Source organism: Lates calcarifer, linkage group LG2 (assembly GCF_001640805.2).
Source record: "Lates calcarifer isolate ASB-BC8 linkage group LG2, TLL_Latcal_v3, whole genome shotgun sequence".
NCBI classification, from domain to species: Eukaryota; Metazoa; Chordata; class Actinopteri; family Centropomidae; genus Lates; species Lates calcarifer.
In genome coordinates, this window is record NC_066834.1 from 25,299,261 (window position 1) to 25,312,980 (window position 13,720).

The 13,720-nt window shown below is 43.2% G+C and overlaps 2 protein-coding genes across 2 annotated transcripts; one reads left to right on the top strand and one right to left on the bottom strand.

Moving 5' to 3' along the window:
- Positions 1-3,644, top strand: nudt19 (nudix (nucleoside diphosphate linked moiety X)-type motif 19). The gene is made up of 3 exons (XM_018666978.2): positions 1-1,791; positions 2,079-2,286; positions 2,490-3,644. Exons 1-3 carry the CDS (start codon positions 1,000-1,002, stop codon positions 2,690-2,692), a joined length of 1,203 nt encoding a protein of 400 aa, XP_018522494.1. The 5' UTR covers positions 1-999; the 3' UTR covers positions 2,693-3,644.
- Positions 3,645-6,468: 2,824 nt separating this feature from the next.
- Positions 6,469-8,887, bottom strand: si:ch73-167i17.6 (regulator of G protein signaling 9 binding protein). The gene has a single exon (XM_018666669.2). The coding sequence runs from the start codon at positions 8,194-8,196 to the stop codon at positions 7,453-7,455; it is 744 nt and encodes a 247-aa protein (XP_018522185.1). The 5' UTR covers positions 8,197-8,887; the 3' UTR covers positions 6,469-7,452.
- Between the last annotated feature and the right edge of the window lie 4,833 nt (positions 8,888-13,720).

Genomic DNA, 13,720 nt, shown 5'->3' on the forward strand with positions numbered 1-13,720 from the left:
TGTGTTTATTCATAAACAGCTGATGTACACTGTGTGAACATCATAATCAGATTCTTTTGACACAGAGACAACTTACCATCACTGAAATGTCAAAGAGCCTTGAACTCACATAAGGCTGAACTACCAGAAAGCACAAATGTTCCAAATTTTAATCAGTTAGAGCAACACAGCTGTGAATGATAATGTGCAAAGTAACAAAATACATGTTTCAAAGGCCATCATGTTGGATTTTCCAAGATATATTAAGATTGAAAACACAGGAAAATAATGTATCATGTTCATATTAATACATACTTAATACTTCAAAAGATAGACTATACTTTTTGTATTATTAAAGGTAAATTTAACAACTAAACAAAGGTGAACTTTTTTTTTTTTTGGTTCACACTTATGTAAATATGGCTCTCAGTGGATTGAAGACCAATTATTACATCAAAACAGCTTATAGAGGAGATCAGTGATACTTTTATACAGTAGTAGCAAAAATACACTGTTAAATTTAAATGTATTTCTTCATAGAAGTTGACAGAAAATACAATACGTTTTTAATCAGGTTCATGATATATCAAACCTGTGCACTACTACAATGTATGAGATTTAATTACAATTACATATGTTTTAGAGCTACTTTGATTATTAATTTGACTTTGATAATTAATTAATAAAGAACGTTATTGACCAATAAGTGTCACTGACCAATGTCTGCCACTTCTCTAAATCATCTAATATATTGCGGGGGAAAAATACATCACGAGGAAAAATCACAAAGTGAATCGGTTCTATAATATACAAAGTCAAAGAAAGCGAAGGATGAACCAATTGGTCTCTGTGGGGCACCTGTGTTTCAGCAGCGCTGCGGGTCATCCAGCCTGTAGGGGGCGATAGCAGCTCGTGTTCGTCCCGTACTACGTCACTTCCACCACAACAAACGAAGGACCAGGGACTTTAACTTTCAGAAGCGTTGAGTGAAAATTATCAAAACGCTGTCGGAGTTTTAGGATGAACACCGCTCTGAAGCACTGGAAGGAGGCGGCCACTCTCATTTTAGCCGCAGGCCACAGGCTCGGCGCGGACACTTTATCGTCAAGGACGCCGCTGACAGCCGCTGAGGGTTCACCGCAGGGCTGCAGCCACGGACGGTCACACCTGCCGCACAGGTCCTCGTTTGATTACGATGTTTTGCTGCTAAAACGGAGCAGTAAAAGTGGATTCATGCCCAACGCGTACGTGTTCCCGGGCGGTCTGGTGGACTCCTCGGACTTTTCGAGCGAGTGGCTGGACATTTTCAAATCTTTCAGGAACTCCCCCAATTTTGGTTTGAGAAGCGTCAAACAACCGGCGGAGACCAGACCTCCAATATTCGCCACGGACCGGCTGAAACTGGGCTCCCCTATCCCGGGAGAGGTCGCCTTCAGGATTTGCGCTCTGAGGGAGACGTTCGAGGAGTCTGGTGTGCTGCTGGTCGTGCCCAAACCGGAAGAGAAAAGTTTGTTAAAAAGCGTAGAGGACGGATGTGTCACAGATAAAGCGCCACATTGTAAAGCAGACGGGCTGCGCAGCGGTGAACTCACAAAGTGGAGGACTCTGGTGAACCAAAACCCCTCCAACTTCGTCAGGATGTGCAGGGAACTGGAGGTGCTGCCCAACATCTGGGCTTTGCATGAATGGGGCAACTGGCTGACTCCCGCGGACCGATACGGTGTGAAGAGGTTTGACACAGCTTTCTTCATCTGCTGCCTGCAGGAGATCCCACATACACTTCAAGATGAAAAGGAAATAGTACGTTTTCAGGTGAGGCATGAGACGAGTCAGTGTACTTATTGAACACATCACACACATGTTGACCAGATTGTTTTGTTAGAGACTTAGACAGACTTTATTGATCCCTTTGGGATGACTCCCTCAGGGAAATTAAGTTACACTTCTGAGGTTTAAAAGTTAGTTTCCTCACACTGAAATGATGCCATGAAGATAGTCTATTTCAGAAGTTGTTATATAATTTAAATTATTTAAAAATCTCTTAACACAAAAAGTTTTTAAGCTCTCTCTCTGTGTGTGTGTGTGTGTGTGTGTTCCAGTGGTCCACCCCCTCAGAGGTTCTCCAGAGTTACAGGGCTCAGGAGTTCTGGATCGCCCCTCCGCAGTTCTACGAGCTCAGCCGCATGTGCCGCTACCCCTCGCTGAATGACCTGCACAGCTTTTCCAGCCGACGTGCCACAGAGGGCTGCGAGCAGTGGCTGCCGGTTGTTGTCACAAGAGATGAACACTACATATCGCTGCTTCCAGGTGCTGATCGTCTGTCTCGCGTAATCTATGTCTAAACCAGCAGGGAATCATGCTGAAGTGATGTGGTTTTATTATATGATGAATGACTGTGAGGTGGTTTGCTGAATATCACCACTATTAGGCATTAGTTTTATAAGAGTCACTCGGATTGATTGTGTGATCACAGCTAATTTAGCTCATTTTGGGTTCTCCACTCTTTCTAGGTGACAAACTTTACCCGTCGGACACCTCAGGAAAGACTAAGGTGGATACAAGCACAATCCCTCATCAGGATGATTCTGGACTGCACCGCATACTGATCATGAATCCATACAATACAACTCTACAGGTCACCATCACGCCCAAGTACAACCATCTCCTGCCAGTTGTCGAGCCTTTGTCACATGACTTGAAAAGTCCACTTTGAGCCTCGTGAAACAAGACAAGTTTACTTTTAATTATAACTGATTTTTATTTACAACAGGAACCTGAAGTGCTCCTTGCGATTGTGTTAGACTGTGCTGTTTTGTTTTCAGTCTTGTTTTTGTCTGTTTTACCGTATCATTGATAAGTCTACATGTGTTTCCATGGGGGATCCCTTGGTCTTCACCTGAACGTGACTGTTAAGGTTTGCTTGTGTAACAAATATGGTATTATTCAACAACTGTTTGGCTCCGGGAGCTCTTCAAAGACATGGAAGAAACCTCAGAAAAAATCAACTCAGGTGGGAGCCCTCTTCCAGGACGGACATGCAATAGATTTTGTGTGTACAGAATAGAACAACAGTGAATTTACAGTATGAGCAATCAAATGATCTTGGAGGACACTGAGCAAATTCCAGGTGCTTCCAACAGACAGTACCTCAACTACATGACTTCCTCTCCACGGCGAGGACCTGGAAAGAGGACAGACTACACAAACGCACAAAAGACAAAATCAGAGAGAGAGAGACAAGAACACAGGAGAGAGAGGGACAAGGAGTGAGGCTGGGGCAATGGACAAAAAGCCAGATCCAAAACATCTGGAATGATGCACCAATAGCCAGAGGAGCGGAGAGAGAGAGAGAAAGAGAGAGAGAGAGGTCCCAGGAAGGCAGATGGTCAGCCCAGAGAGCCTGAGTGAAAAGAGAGGACAGGGAGGAGAATAAAGGGAGGGAGTAGTAGAGATACAGCCTGGATGTTCAGGTTCACTCAGAATTTGTTTCAGTGTAAGCTGCTGGATTTTGTTTGATCAAAGGAGCTCAGATGTAACGGTTAAATCTGACTTTGTTGAAACTGTTTACTGTGTCTGAGGTTGTTGTCAGGGGCCCCAACCTCTGGACCTCTCATGTTGTGAAATGTCATGTAATACAGTAAATATTAAATACTTTTCAAGCCAGACTTTGTTTTTACATTTTAGTTTGCTCCTCTCCAAGAAAATAATTATGTAACCTTTCTATTTTGACCAAATTTAGCTTGTAACCATAGTAACAGGCTTACTACCTAATATATCAAAAGGATTTAGACACATCACCTACAGCTAATAGGTAATATGTGCTTGTGTGTGTATGTGTGTGTTTTGTTAGTCCTTCTCAGTAGGAGTGCATATGTCAGTGGTGGAGTCTCTGTGGGGGCTTCCACCCTTTCTCCTTTGGGTGTCTTCCCTGCTCACAGCAGTGTCCTTCATGGCAAATTAATGACTCTTAGGAAATAATCTCTGTCAGATGGGTTGTACCCTGTGTCTGCCATTTATGAATTCATTTATCTTTCAACGCATCAATATATTCATTATTAATGTGGTCTTTTTTTTTTAACTGATATTGTCACAAACTGCTTTCAGGTGATTTGTGCTACATCTATGATTTACATGTGAAAGCATATGGCCACTTGAGCCAGTTTTTTCCTTCTGTTTTTCAGTGTCTGTGCCTCTGGAAGAGATAGAAAGATCTGTATATACTGAGACTATTGATTTTGAACAAATCCAAAATCAATGATCTACAACAAAAAAGAAAACTCATAGGCTTAAGTCACTCTGACTTAATTGAGACATTTTCTCCTGAAACGATGAGGCACTCTTTGCCACATTTAATCCGTCAGCATGAGAAAACGTGCTGAGGTTTTGTCCGCTGTCCTCGCACCACATCTCCTTCTGCCTCAGAGTGCTGTGCTTGTGTGTGTGTGTGTGTGTGTGTGTGTGTGTGTGTGTGTAGGATGGTGGTGTCAGAAAGAGGGCGAGTTGAAATAACACCGCTCAGTCTTCTGTGCTGTTTGAGAGTCCGTTGAGGGTTTCTATGGCAACCCCACAGCCTTGGAAACCCACAATCTTTGTCCAGATGAGGCAATGATGCAGTGGTCTGTCTCTGCCAAGTGTGCGTGTGGCTCGCCTCTCGGTGAACCAGTCTGCTTAGTTTATTTGTTTCCAAGCGACAGAGCGAGGCAAAGAAACGGCTCTGTCATGCATAAGTTCAAATAGAACGCCTCCAAACAAAACATCTGTAGAGAAAGTGGGACTTACTCACCTGTAAAGGGTCAATTTTTATGCCTAATGAAGGACATACTCTAAAACTTTAATGCTGTGGCTATTTTGAGAAGCTGCTTGCATAAGAGAGATTGCAACAAAATCATGTGAGCACACCTAGAACAGTCTCAATGTTGCATTAAAGTTGTACTTTTGCATGAGCAGACATGAGGGATAAATCTTAAAGTGCAGGATTTCAGGAGGCTTTATTTCATGCACTGTTTCAATCTCCTCCCTTTCTTCCCCATGTTTATTTAATCACCCTTATATTTTTGGATCTTCCGGATGACAATGACAATGACAATCGTGAATTTCAAGAGGTTTCATGACTCACTGTTAGCAGAGTGTAGTGCCTCAGCGAAATGACAACAAGGATAAACAAGATGTCAGAGAGCCTACTGTGAATCGGGTGTGAGCGTAGCATGCCACTGATTTTCATGCATCAAAGTGCTGCCAAAAAAATCCTCTCAGCTCTCAGTGCTTTTAGAGTTTTTTGTTTTTTTTTAGAGTTTTTTTTACAGTGTTCTATTAATGTTTTTCTACAGCTTTTCCAACCTCAAGAGGCTGAGAAGAGACAGACGACCAGGAATAAGAGTTAAAACACAGTGGAAAACAGAAAAAAGGCATTTAAGCAGTCTGCTGAATAAACATTTAATGTCCCAAATGATTGCTATCTTAATCTGCAGCAACCTTTTTTTTAATATAAGAAAAATGTAATTTTGTTGGAGTGATTCTATTACTCCCACAAGGAGTCAGGCCTCTGCTTTGAGGAGGAGGGTAGCTGTAATTAAATTTGATCCTGTGAGATTTCTCCATACTTCCGCAGCCTGCAACCAAGGGCTGAATGTTCTTTAAATGCCAGGAGTCTATTTAGCGTATATAATTATCGGAGAACCTCCTCAAGAATGGAGGAGGTGATCATTAGAGTCAGTTTACAGCTCATTTGATGTGCAACTCTTAAGCTCCTGGCAATTACAACAGACTTTTCATTAGAATTCACAACGGAGCAATCTTTTTTTTTTTTTTTTTAAGTATTTGTGAAATGATGATGACAGGTTTCTGATGACTTCCAGCACCTGTACTGTAAATGATAATAGATGTGGTTTTATTTATCCTGAGGTCACTCTGCTCTGCTGGCTGAAAGACACAGAATCTATACAGAGAGAGGAAAAGTTATTTTGATTTAAATTTTTTTTCATAATATCATATGTACGTATGAGCTTTACTGTCTAATTACTATGACTTCTAACCCCCCCCACCCCACCCCCCACCCCAGACTTTTCTGCATTACTTCTACTGGACCCATCTGTGTTCATGGTCAGGACAACTACCCTCCCTCTCAGCCAGCAGCCATGTACTGCAGGGGCATTGGCTTTGTCAGCCATCAGCCTTCAGTTCCAGGAATACCTTTCAAAGACTCTTACTTACTAAAACCATTAGGGTGTTAAAGTATCTGTGTTAGTCTCCTTTCCATTTTAAATCGAATGCTATTTTAACCCCAGTGGTGGTTACGTCTCAGATTATACATCTCGGCTTAAAACACCTTGGTGCACATCTGATATATGCATCTTTAGCTTTGCAGTCATTACAAACTGGGCTAAAACCATTAGCTTTGACCCAAAACAAACATTACCATTCCATTCTTGCAGTCATTATCTGTGTAAAAACTGCTTGTGAAGCACCTGCAGAGCTATTTCAAAATGTGTTTCAACATTTTATTATAATAAATATACTTGATTGTATGTACATTATCTGACACAGCAGTAAAGACTGTATGTACAAACCCCTCTATTCACATGTCGCAATGTATACATTCAACACTGTTTGCAAGAGAAAACCCTGAATAGGAACATGGACAGGCTTACAGTGAAACGGGTGCATTATTAAAAAGACTGTGGACGTCTCTTAGGTCCCAAGGCTCTCATGTAGCACATTGTGATTTGATGCAAAGTAAGATGCAGGCCTACTACAGTCTGGCTATACAGATTTAAAACCTGTGCTAACAGGAGTGTAGAACAGTGCAGATTGGTTCACATCCAACCTATGTGATGTGAGGAGCAAAAAAGTTAACTGTAACACTGGTTCTATTGGTTTTCACTTGACTTACTTCTCTGTCTAGGTGGTCCCCCCCCCCTTCTTCCTCCTTCTCCTGTTCCCTTGAACGCATCTGACTTTGCTGGATTGAATATATCATAAATTATCATACATTTAAAGCATCAATCAACAGGATATCAAGGGGGAATACTTAACAGTAGGCTACATTTATGCTTGAGCTTTTCCACTAATCCACTTGGATTACGTGTTGTTTATATCATCCTGATGGCCAGACACTGTCACGTAATTTTATGTCCTTTTTTTTCTCCCCCACATTCAAAAACACGACCCCTTGGCCCTCGAAATACTTTTTTTTTTTTTGGGTGCATGGTCCATTTTCTCTGAGTGACACACACTGGCTATGTTATTCTACAGTTTATCTAGTGCAACTCCTCAACTCCACCGAATACATTCACATATCCGAGATAGATTATTAACTTGTCCACAATTTTTTCAAGCCCCTCAACCCGGCAAAGCAAAGCTGGTCCTCTCTCATGTGGAGCTATACTGGCTCTTAGACCCACGGTGACGCTGCCCGCGAGGGAATGCCTCGCAAAGGGTGTCCATCAGGGTGGGCTGTTGTTGGTTTAAGACAGTTCAGGACATATTGATGACCAAATATCCTAGAACCACGGCGACAGTCACGATGACAAAAAATACGACCACGGCGCAGATGGATGCGAAACCAGCATCCCTGTTGCCTCCGCCCCCGTCCTCTTCTTTTGGCTCCTCTTCGCAGATGGAGATGACGCCCACGGAGGAATTTCCCACGCTCATGTTGGACTTGAGCTCCGCTCCCGCCTCCTGCTTCGCCTCCACGGCCCACGGCGCCACCTGCACCTTCATCTCCATCTCCTCCATCATCTGGCTCACCTGGGTGATCTCGGACTGCAGGTCCCTGAGGTCCGCCGTGTCGATGTTGCTGTCCGCCTCGTACTTCATGTTCTGCACGCTCATGGCGCGGGCCGCCACGGTGGTGGTGCTGCCGGTCATCCCCGTCTGGATGAGGTGCCTCGTTGGCACCTTGAGGGGGAAATCCTGCCCTATCTCCAGGGACCTCTTCATGTCCACCTCCAGGAGCTCCATGCTGCTCGAGAACAGCACCCATAGGCGCTCGTACTCGGCCCTGTCCTCTTTGCTGATGGTCTTGTCTTTGAGCAGAGATGTCAGTTTAGTCCTGTTGGCCACTGCCAGCTCCTGGGCCTTTTTGCGGGTCCTCTTCAGCTCCTCTCGCAGGTTCTGCGAGTCTGAGGTGCTTCCCAGGGCGATGACCAAATGCCTGTAGCAGGCGGTCACTTTGTTCAAAGCGTCCAGCATTGTTTTGCACTCTTCTTTCCCCATGACTGATTATTAGAAAAAACCCTAAATCCTCGTCAAAAAACAAACAAACAAACCTGAAAGTAAGAAACAAAAGAGGCCTGAGGAGAAATGGCGAGCTGCTGGGAACGCTGCTTTAGACGCTGTCCCTTTAGTTTAGTTTCCAGTGGAGCGCATCCCCAGCTCTACAAATCCCCTCAGCGCACGAGTCACAGCAAATTCCTCTCTATCCATGCTCCTTCCTGTCTGCAAGCAGGCACAGAGAGCGGCTTAGAAATTAATGCGTCCGTAAATGGCTTTAGGGCTACCTTTGCGCTTCACCACTCGAGATCAAAACAGCGCCGGAGCACCTCTCTCCTGCAGGACGGATGCGAATGGACGTGAAACAATCCAACCTCACCTTCTCTCTCTCTCTCTCTCCCTTTCTCTCTCTGTTTTAATGTGATCCAGATTCAGCTACAGGTGTCCGCCTAACTGCTGGTGGTGGAGGTTAAAAAAAAAAAAAGGATGCCTCTCTCCTCAGCAGCTTAAAATAAGTCCGTAAATGTTGAACGGTGTTCTGGGCGGCTGAGGGAAAATGGAGATCTTCATTCAGAGTTCATTAAGAGGAAAAAAAAAAGGCTTCATATCGTCCATAACTGGGGAGCCAAACCAGCCATTTATGGGTTTTTTGTTTGTTTGTTTTTTTTTATGGTGAAGTGTATCTGCACGGGGAGCTGTCCACTTCAGCACCCAATCGATGATGTTTAAATACCAGTAAGCGCCTTCCCCCGGTCACATGTGCGCACAAAACAGAGCCATTCAGCGTAGAGCACAGGCGGAGAGGCAGGCAGGGGAAACAAAAGCAGCTCCGCTCTGATTGGCTCGGTCAGCAACAAATGCGTCCTTGTCATTGGCTGCTCCGCCCCCCCGTCCCGGTGTGGGAGATGCCTGTCAGCGATGATGTCAAATCACAGAAGTCCCACCTAACCTGTCTGCCAGTATCTGCTATTTGTCATCAGGATAGCCGCGATGTGGTGCCAGATACGTTTCCGGAGACAAGTGAAGCAATGGTTGTTGAATGAGAAGATCTCACTAGGGTCTGATCTGATTTTGAGAGTCAGGTCAGGTTAAGAGGCAGCAACAACAGTCACTGCCCACCTCAAGCCATTACCTTTAACTTTCTTTATTAGTGATGGAGCAAATGGATAATAACTGTGTCAGGTGTGTGCATGAGTGACAACACACTCTACTTTTATTTTGCATAGTCACAGACCTTGCAGTCAAATGAAACACACACTTGCCTCCACACAGTTTACGGGGGGGGGTGTTGTGGCACACAGTATTGGTTGGATAATGTGTTGTTTACCTTGTTGACTCCTGCTGCGTTGAGAGGTGAGAGGCAGATAAGGCAGCACCGTGTTTGCCTGGTTTGCTCTTTTTGCATTATTGAAGCGGATGGGGCCTAATGATCCGGTGACTGCAGTGCAAAGCTAATGGACTGAAGTGCAGAGGATGGCTGAGGAACTGTGGGAGAGGCTCATTGTTAGTTTTACATAAAGTGGCATCTGCTCTGGCAGTGGGGGATTTATTTCTTTTATTCCATTTATTCTGAGTTTTAAAAAAAACTGTTTCACTCACTCACTGCAAAGCCATGTGTGCATTAGCACCTACACACTAACATCCATAAATCCCCATTCCTTAAATCTTACTACATATGTCTCTGCTATACTTGTACTGTAAACTGCACTGTTCCATACATGATGACAGTGATATCTGACACTAACACATATCTGGTCTGAGTCAGATGTTTTGTTAAGATCTTGGCAAATGGATCTTCTTTCCTTTGAATATGTTTCCATGGCAACCTCTCACCTCTTGGCAAGCACTCTTCAGTTATTTCCCCACAAGGTACTCTATTACTCACGGTGCAGTGAATTATCAACAGTCATCCTCATTGTCTCTCAGGTTGTATTTAGTCATACAGCTAATTGCAGGAACAATGTGAGAGATTAGATGCAGCCTGCAAATGGACTGCATCTTATATTGCACTTTCTCATTGGTGTTTGCAGTCACCAGATCTCAACCCAGTTGAAGACCTATGGGAGATTTTGGACCAGCATGTTAGATGGCGCCCTTCTCCACCATCATCAAAACAGAGTGAGGAAATATGTTTTGGAAGAATGGTGTTCCATCCCTCCAGTAGAGGTCAGAGACTTGTAGAATAGATGCCAAGGCGTATTAAAGTTGTTCTGGCAGCACATGGTGGCCCAACATCTCACAAAGACACTTCATGTTGGTTTTTCCTGTAATTTGTCACCAGTCTGTATATTTAGTCCTTCTTTATCGCACACATACACTGATGGTACATTGTTGGCAATTTGGGGTTCAGTATCTTGCCCACGGACACTTCAACACGTGGACTGGACTGGAGCCAGCTTTTGATTAGTGGACCTGAGCCACAGCTAATTTCTTGTTCATCTTCACATATGGAAAATCACTCAAAGTCTGTGAGGCAAACAAGATCCATGGCCCATTGACAGTTCCAAACTTGGGAATTTAATAGTCTTCAAGCTCGACTTTATCACCTTTACATGGAACTGCTGGCAGCATAAAGGCAAAATTGCAGGATTACATTGTAAAATTGGCTGCGCTGTCTGCCTGTCTGCTTTCCTATAATAAGATTGCTGATAAGCTGGCCTGTTAAATTCAAGTGTTAGGCAGAGAGTCAGACGCGCTGTGGTCTGATTGCTCTCAGCGAGTGAACACATCACAGAAAAGTCAATGTGATTTCCTGTGGTTTGCTTTTACACAGGGAAGAGTAACAAGATAGGGAGGAGTTCCAGATGTTATTACTCTCTTTACACGGTGCAATTCCTGAAAACAGTCAGCAATTTCTGAGAAAAAAATTAGGAAATAGCTGGTGGTTCCTTATCCAAACCAAGACGATATTGTAATTCAGATAAAATAAACTTTACCTGGTTATATGTAATATAAAATTGTAGGTTTACACAACCATCAATGGGTATAGTTTTACGGTTAAGTCAGTTGTGAAAGGTGCAATACTGTAAATTGAATATGATAGTCCACATTGTTGGCTGGACTTCTTGGATGTCAGACTGTATTGACACGGCATCATTATGAAACAGCATTTGGGGATGCTGCATAAACCCATCTCTTCCACTGCTGTGACATTTGTAAATGGGGCCAGATTTGTCTGTGTTCACAGCAGGCACCTCAACACAGAGTTTGTTTCACATTTTAGAGTGCAGGGCCCCCAGCTTACTGAGCAGAGCTGGCTATTAACCTTCAACCCAGTGGACACAAATTGTGTCAAAATACTTCTTTCATAAGATGTAACCTAGATTATAGTACATGATACCACACACACTGACCTGAAATGAGAATAGATGTGTGCTCGGGATGAGACATGTTGTTACAACGCCCAAAAGATTGGATTTAAAATAAAAGATGAGCAAAAACAGGAAAAAAAAAGAAGGAAACCAGAGGAGAAGAAATAACTTGGTATAGGAGAGGCTGACAACTGATGCTATAAAAATATCTACAAACTCTATAATCTAGATTATCAGGTTCCTAAAGGTCCTGGGATTAGCAGTATAATGCTCGCTAATGTATCTTTTAATGGAGGTCGTTGTTTCTCTCTCAGGCATTTTCATCATATGGAATCAATGGATTTAGGCTTGAAATGGAGCCGGTCGGCACTCACTACATTTCGTGTGAGATAATGGTCAAAAGGGGACAGACATGCAGATGTTTCCCCTCGGAGTGCAATAATGCCCTGAGCAAACACATTAGAAAACTCTTGAATAACCTCTGTCAGGCCTCTTGATAATCCCAGTAAAAAGCTCCAGCACTGACTGCACTTTCCTCTAACATTCATGTATTCTTTCTAGAAAAAGTAAAACAGTTTCCAGTGGAGAAAGCGCACACGATGGATATGAGAGCAATTCCTGTTTGCTCTGATGTTTCACTAAGATATTATACTGCTGTTTTTTGTTAACGTACGGATTTTGGTGTAGAAAGAAAGAAATGTGTCACAAACTCAGTTGAGAATATAAAAACTCCCCTTTCAACCTGAATGAGGTTCAAACCCAGGACTTTCTTTCTTGCAGTGAGTTAGTGATAACCACAAACCACCGAGCCTCTGTGTGGTCAAAATATCATCTCCCAAAATCACAGCTCATTTGAGTCCTCCGAGCTTGACATCTTACTTAGCGATGCCCACATCTGCTAATAAAGTGTCCAGAACAGGATCAGTGTTCCGCGTAGCCCTAATCTTACGTGATCACGAAAAGCTGACTTGATGTCTTGTTGCTGTGGTAGAAAAAAAAATCCCTTAAAAGCCAAAGATTACTTGGCTGGGCCTCAGATTTAGATTTGGAAGCATTTTACAGCTTGTTTTAAGTGGTTTGGGAGGGTTAGCAGAGAGGCAGGCGGGTGGACGAGGGAGCCCAGAGATGGAGGCTGTTTGTGGAAGTACGAGGAAGATTCAGTCAGTTAGAAACAGAGGCAGAGCACTGAGGGGGGAGAGAGAGAGAAAGAGAGGGAGAGGGAGAGAACCAGAGAAAGAGGAAGTCTGTCTTTGTTGAATTATTGATGGACCTCATCCACTATGTGGTCTCTTACACGGCGCAGCATGCAGCAGTGGGGTGAGTCACGCCTCAACTCCACAAAGGTCTGGACTGAGGAGGATCTCCACTCAACCTTGACTTACGCACGCACGCACACACACAGACGCACACACAATAATGCTCTCCTCTTGACTCCCTATGAAAAGGAAAGCTAAGCTTACCTTGAAAGCCCTCCTATAAACTTTGTATTGATTGTGGAAAATGTGATGCAGCACTCAGGAAGTGTGTGTATGTGAGAGTGTGTAAAGGGGGAGGAAACTGAACCTCTGATATAAAGACACCCCTTTGTCATCCTAAAGATGCAGCTAAAATTTGTCTACCAGCACCTCTAAAGCTCAGCATTTTACATGTTTGTTAAAACTGAAACAAACACCAAAGTGAAACAGCGATTTGACATTTTCTGAATTGCATGTGAGTATTTTGTGGCTCTGAGCACTTGCCAGGCAACCAGCACATAGAAACAGTCTGGCATGTAACTCTTTGTAAAACAGCAAATTAATGTGTTTACACCCTTGCATACTGTTCATATTTTATACCTTCACAGTATGGTCAGGGTCAATTTTGACCTGGACCAAAAATTACCTCATAATAACTGCCTGAACCAAAATTTGAACTACAGATCTATTTAGAATGTATAAATAGGCTATCTGACAGTAATAAATGGATGCTTAATCCTTAAATAATGTTTCAGAGAGCAGGGTGAGTGTATTTTTTAGGTTTTACAAAACAGAAAAACATCCTCTATCACACAATATCATGTCCTGTTTTACCCAAGACATGAAAACCTAACAGCCATAATGATTTAAATATATTTTTTTGAAAGTGAAAATACCAAGAGCATTCTGGAACTGTGGGGGTTTATTATATAACCATGTATAACTAACACAACCTTCCCCTCACAGCAGCTTCAGCAGCAC

Bases quoted from the DNA above. Each gene is read 5' to 3' on its own strand.
- nudt19 (XM_018666978.2), top strand. From the start codon at position 1,000: ATGAACACCGCTCTGAAGCACTGGAAGGAGGCGGCCACTCTCATTTTA. The intron at 1,792-2,078 runs GTGAGGCATGAG...TGTGTGTTCCAG, and splicing joins AGGAAATAGTACGTTTTCAG to TGGTCCACCCCCTCAGAGGT. The intron at 2,287-2,489 runs GTGCTGATCGTC...CACTCTTTCTAG, and splicing joins CTACATATCGCTGCTTCCAG to GTGACAAACTTTACCCGTCG.
- si:ch73-167i17.6 (XM_018666669.2), bottom strand. From the start codon at position 8,196: ATGGGGAAAGAAGAGTGCAAAACAATGCTGGACGCTTTGAACAAAGTG.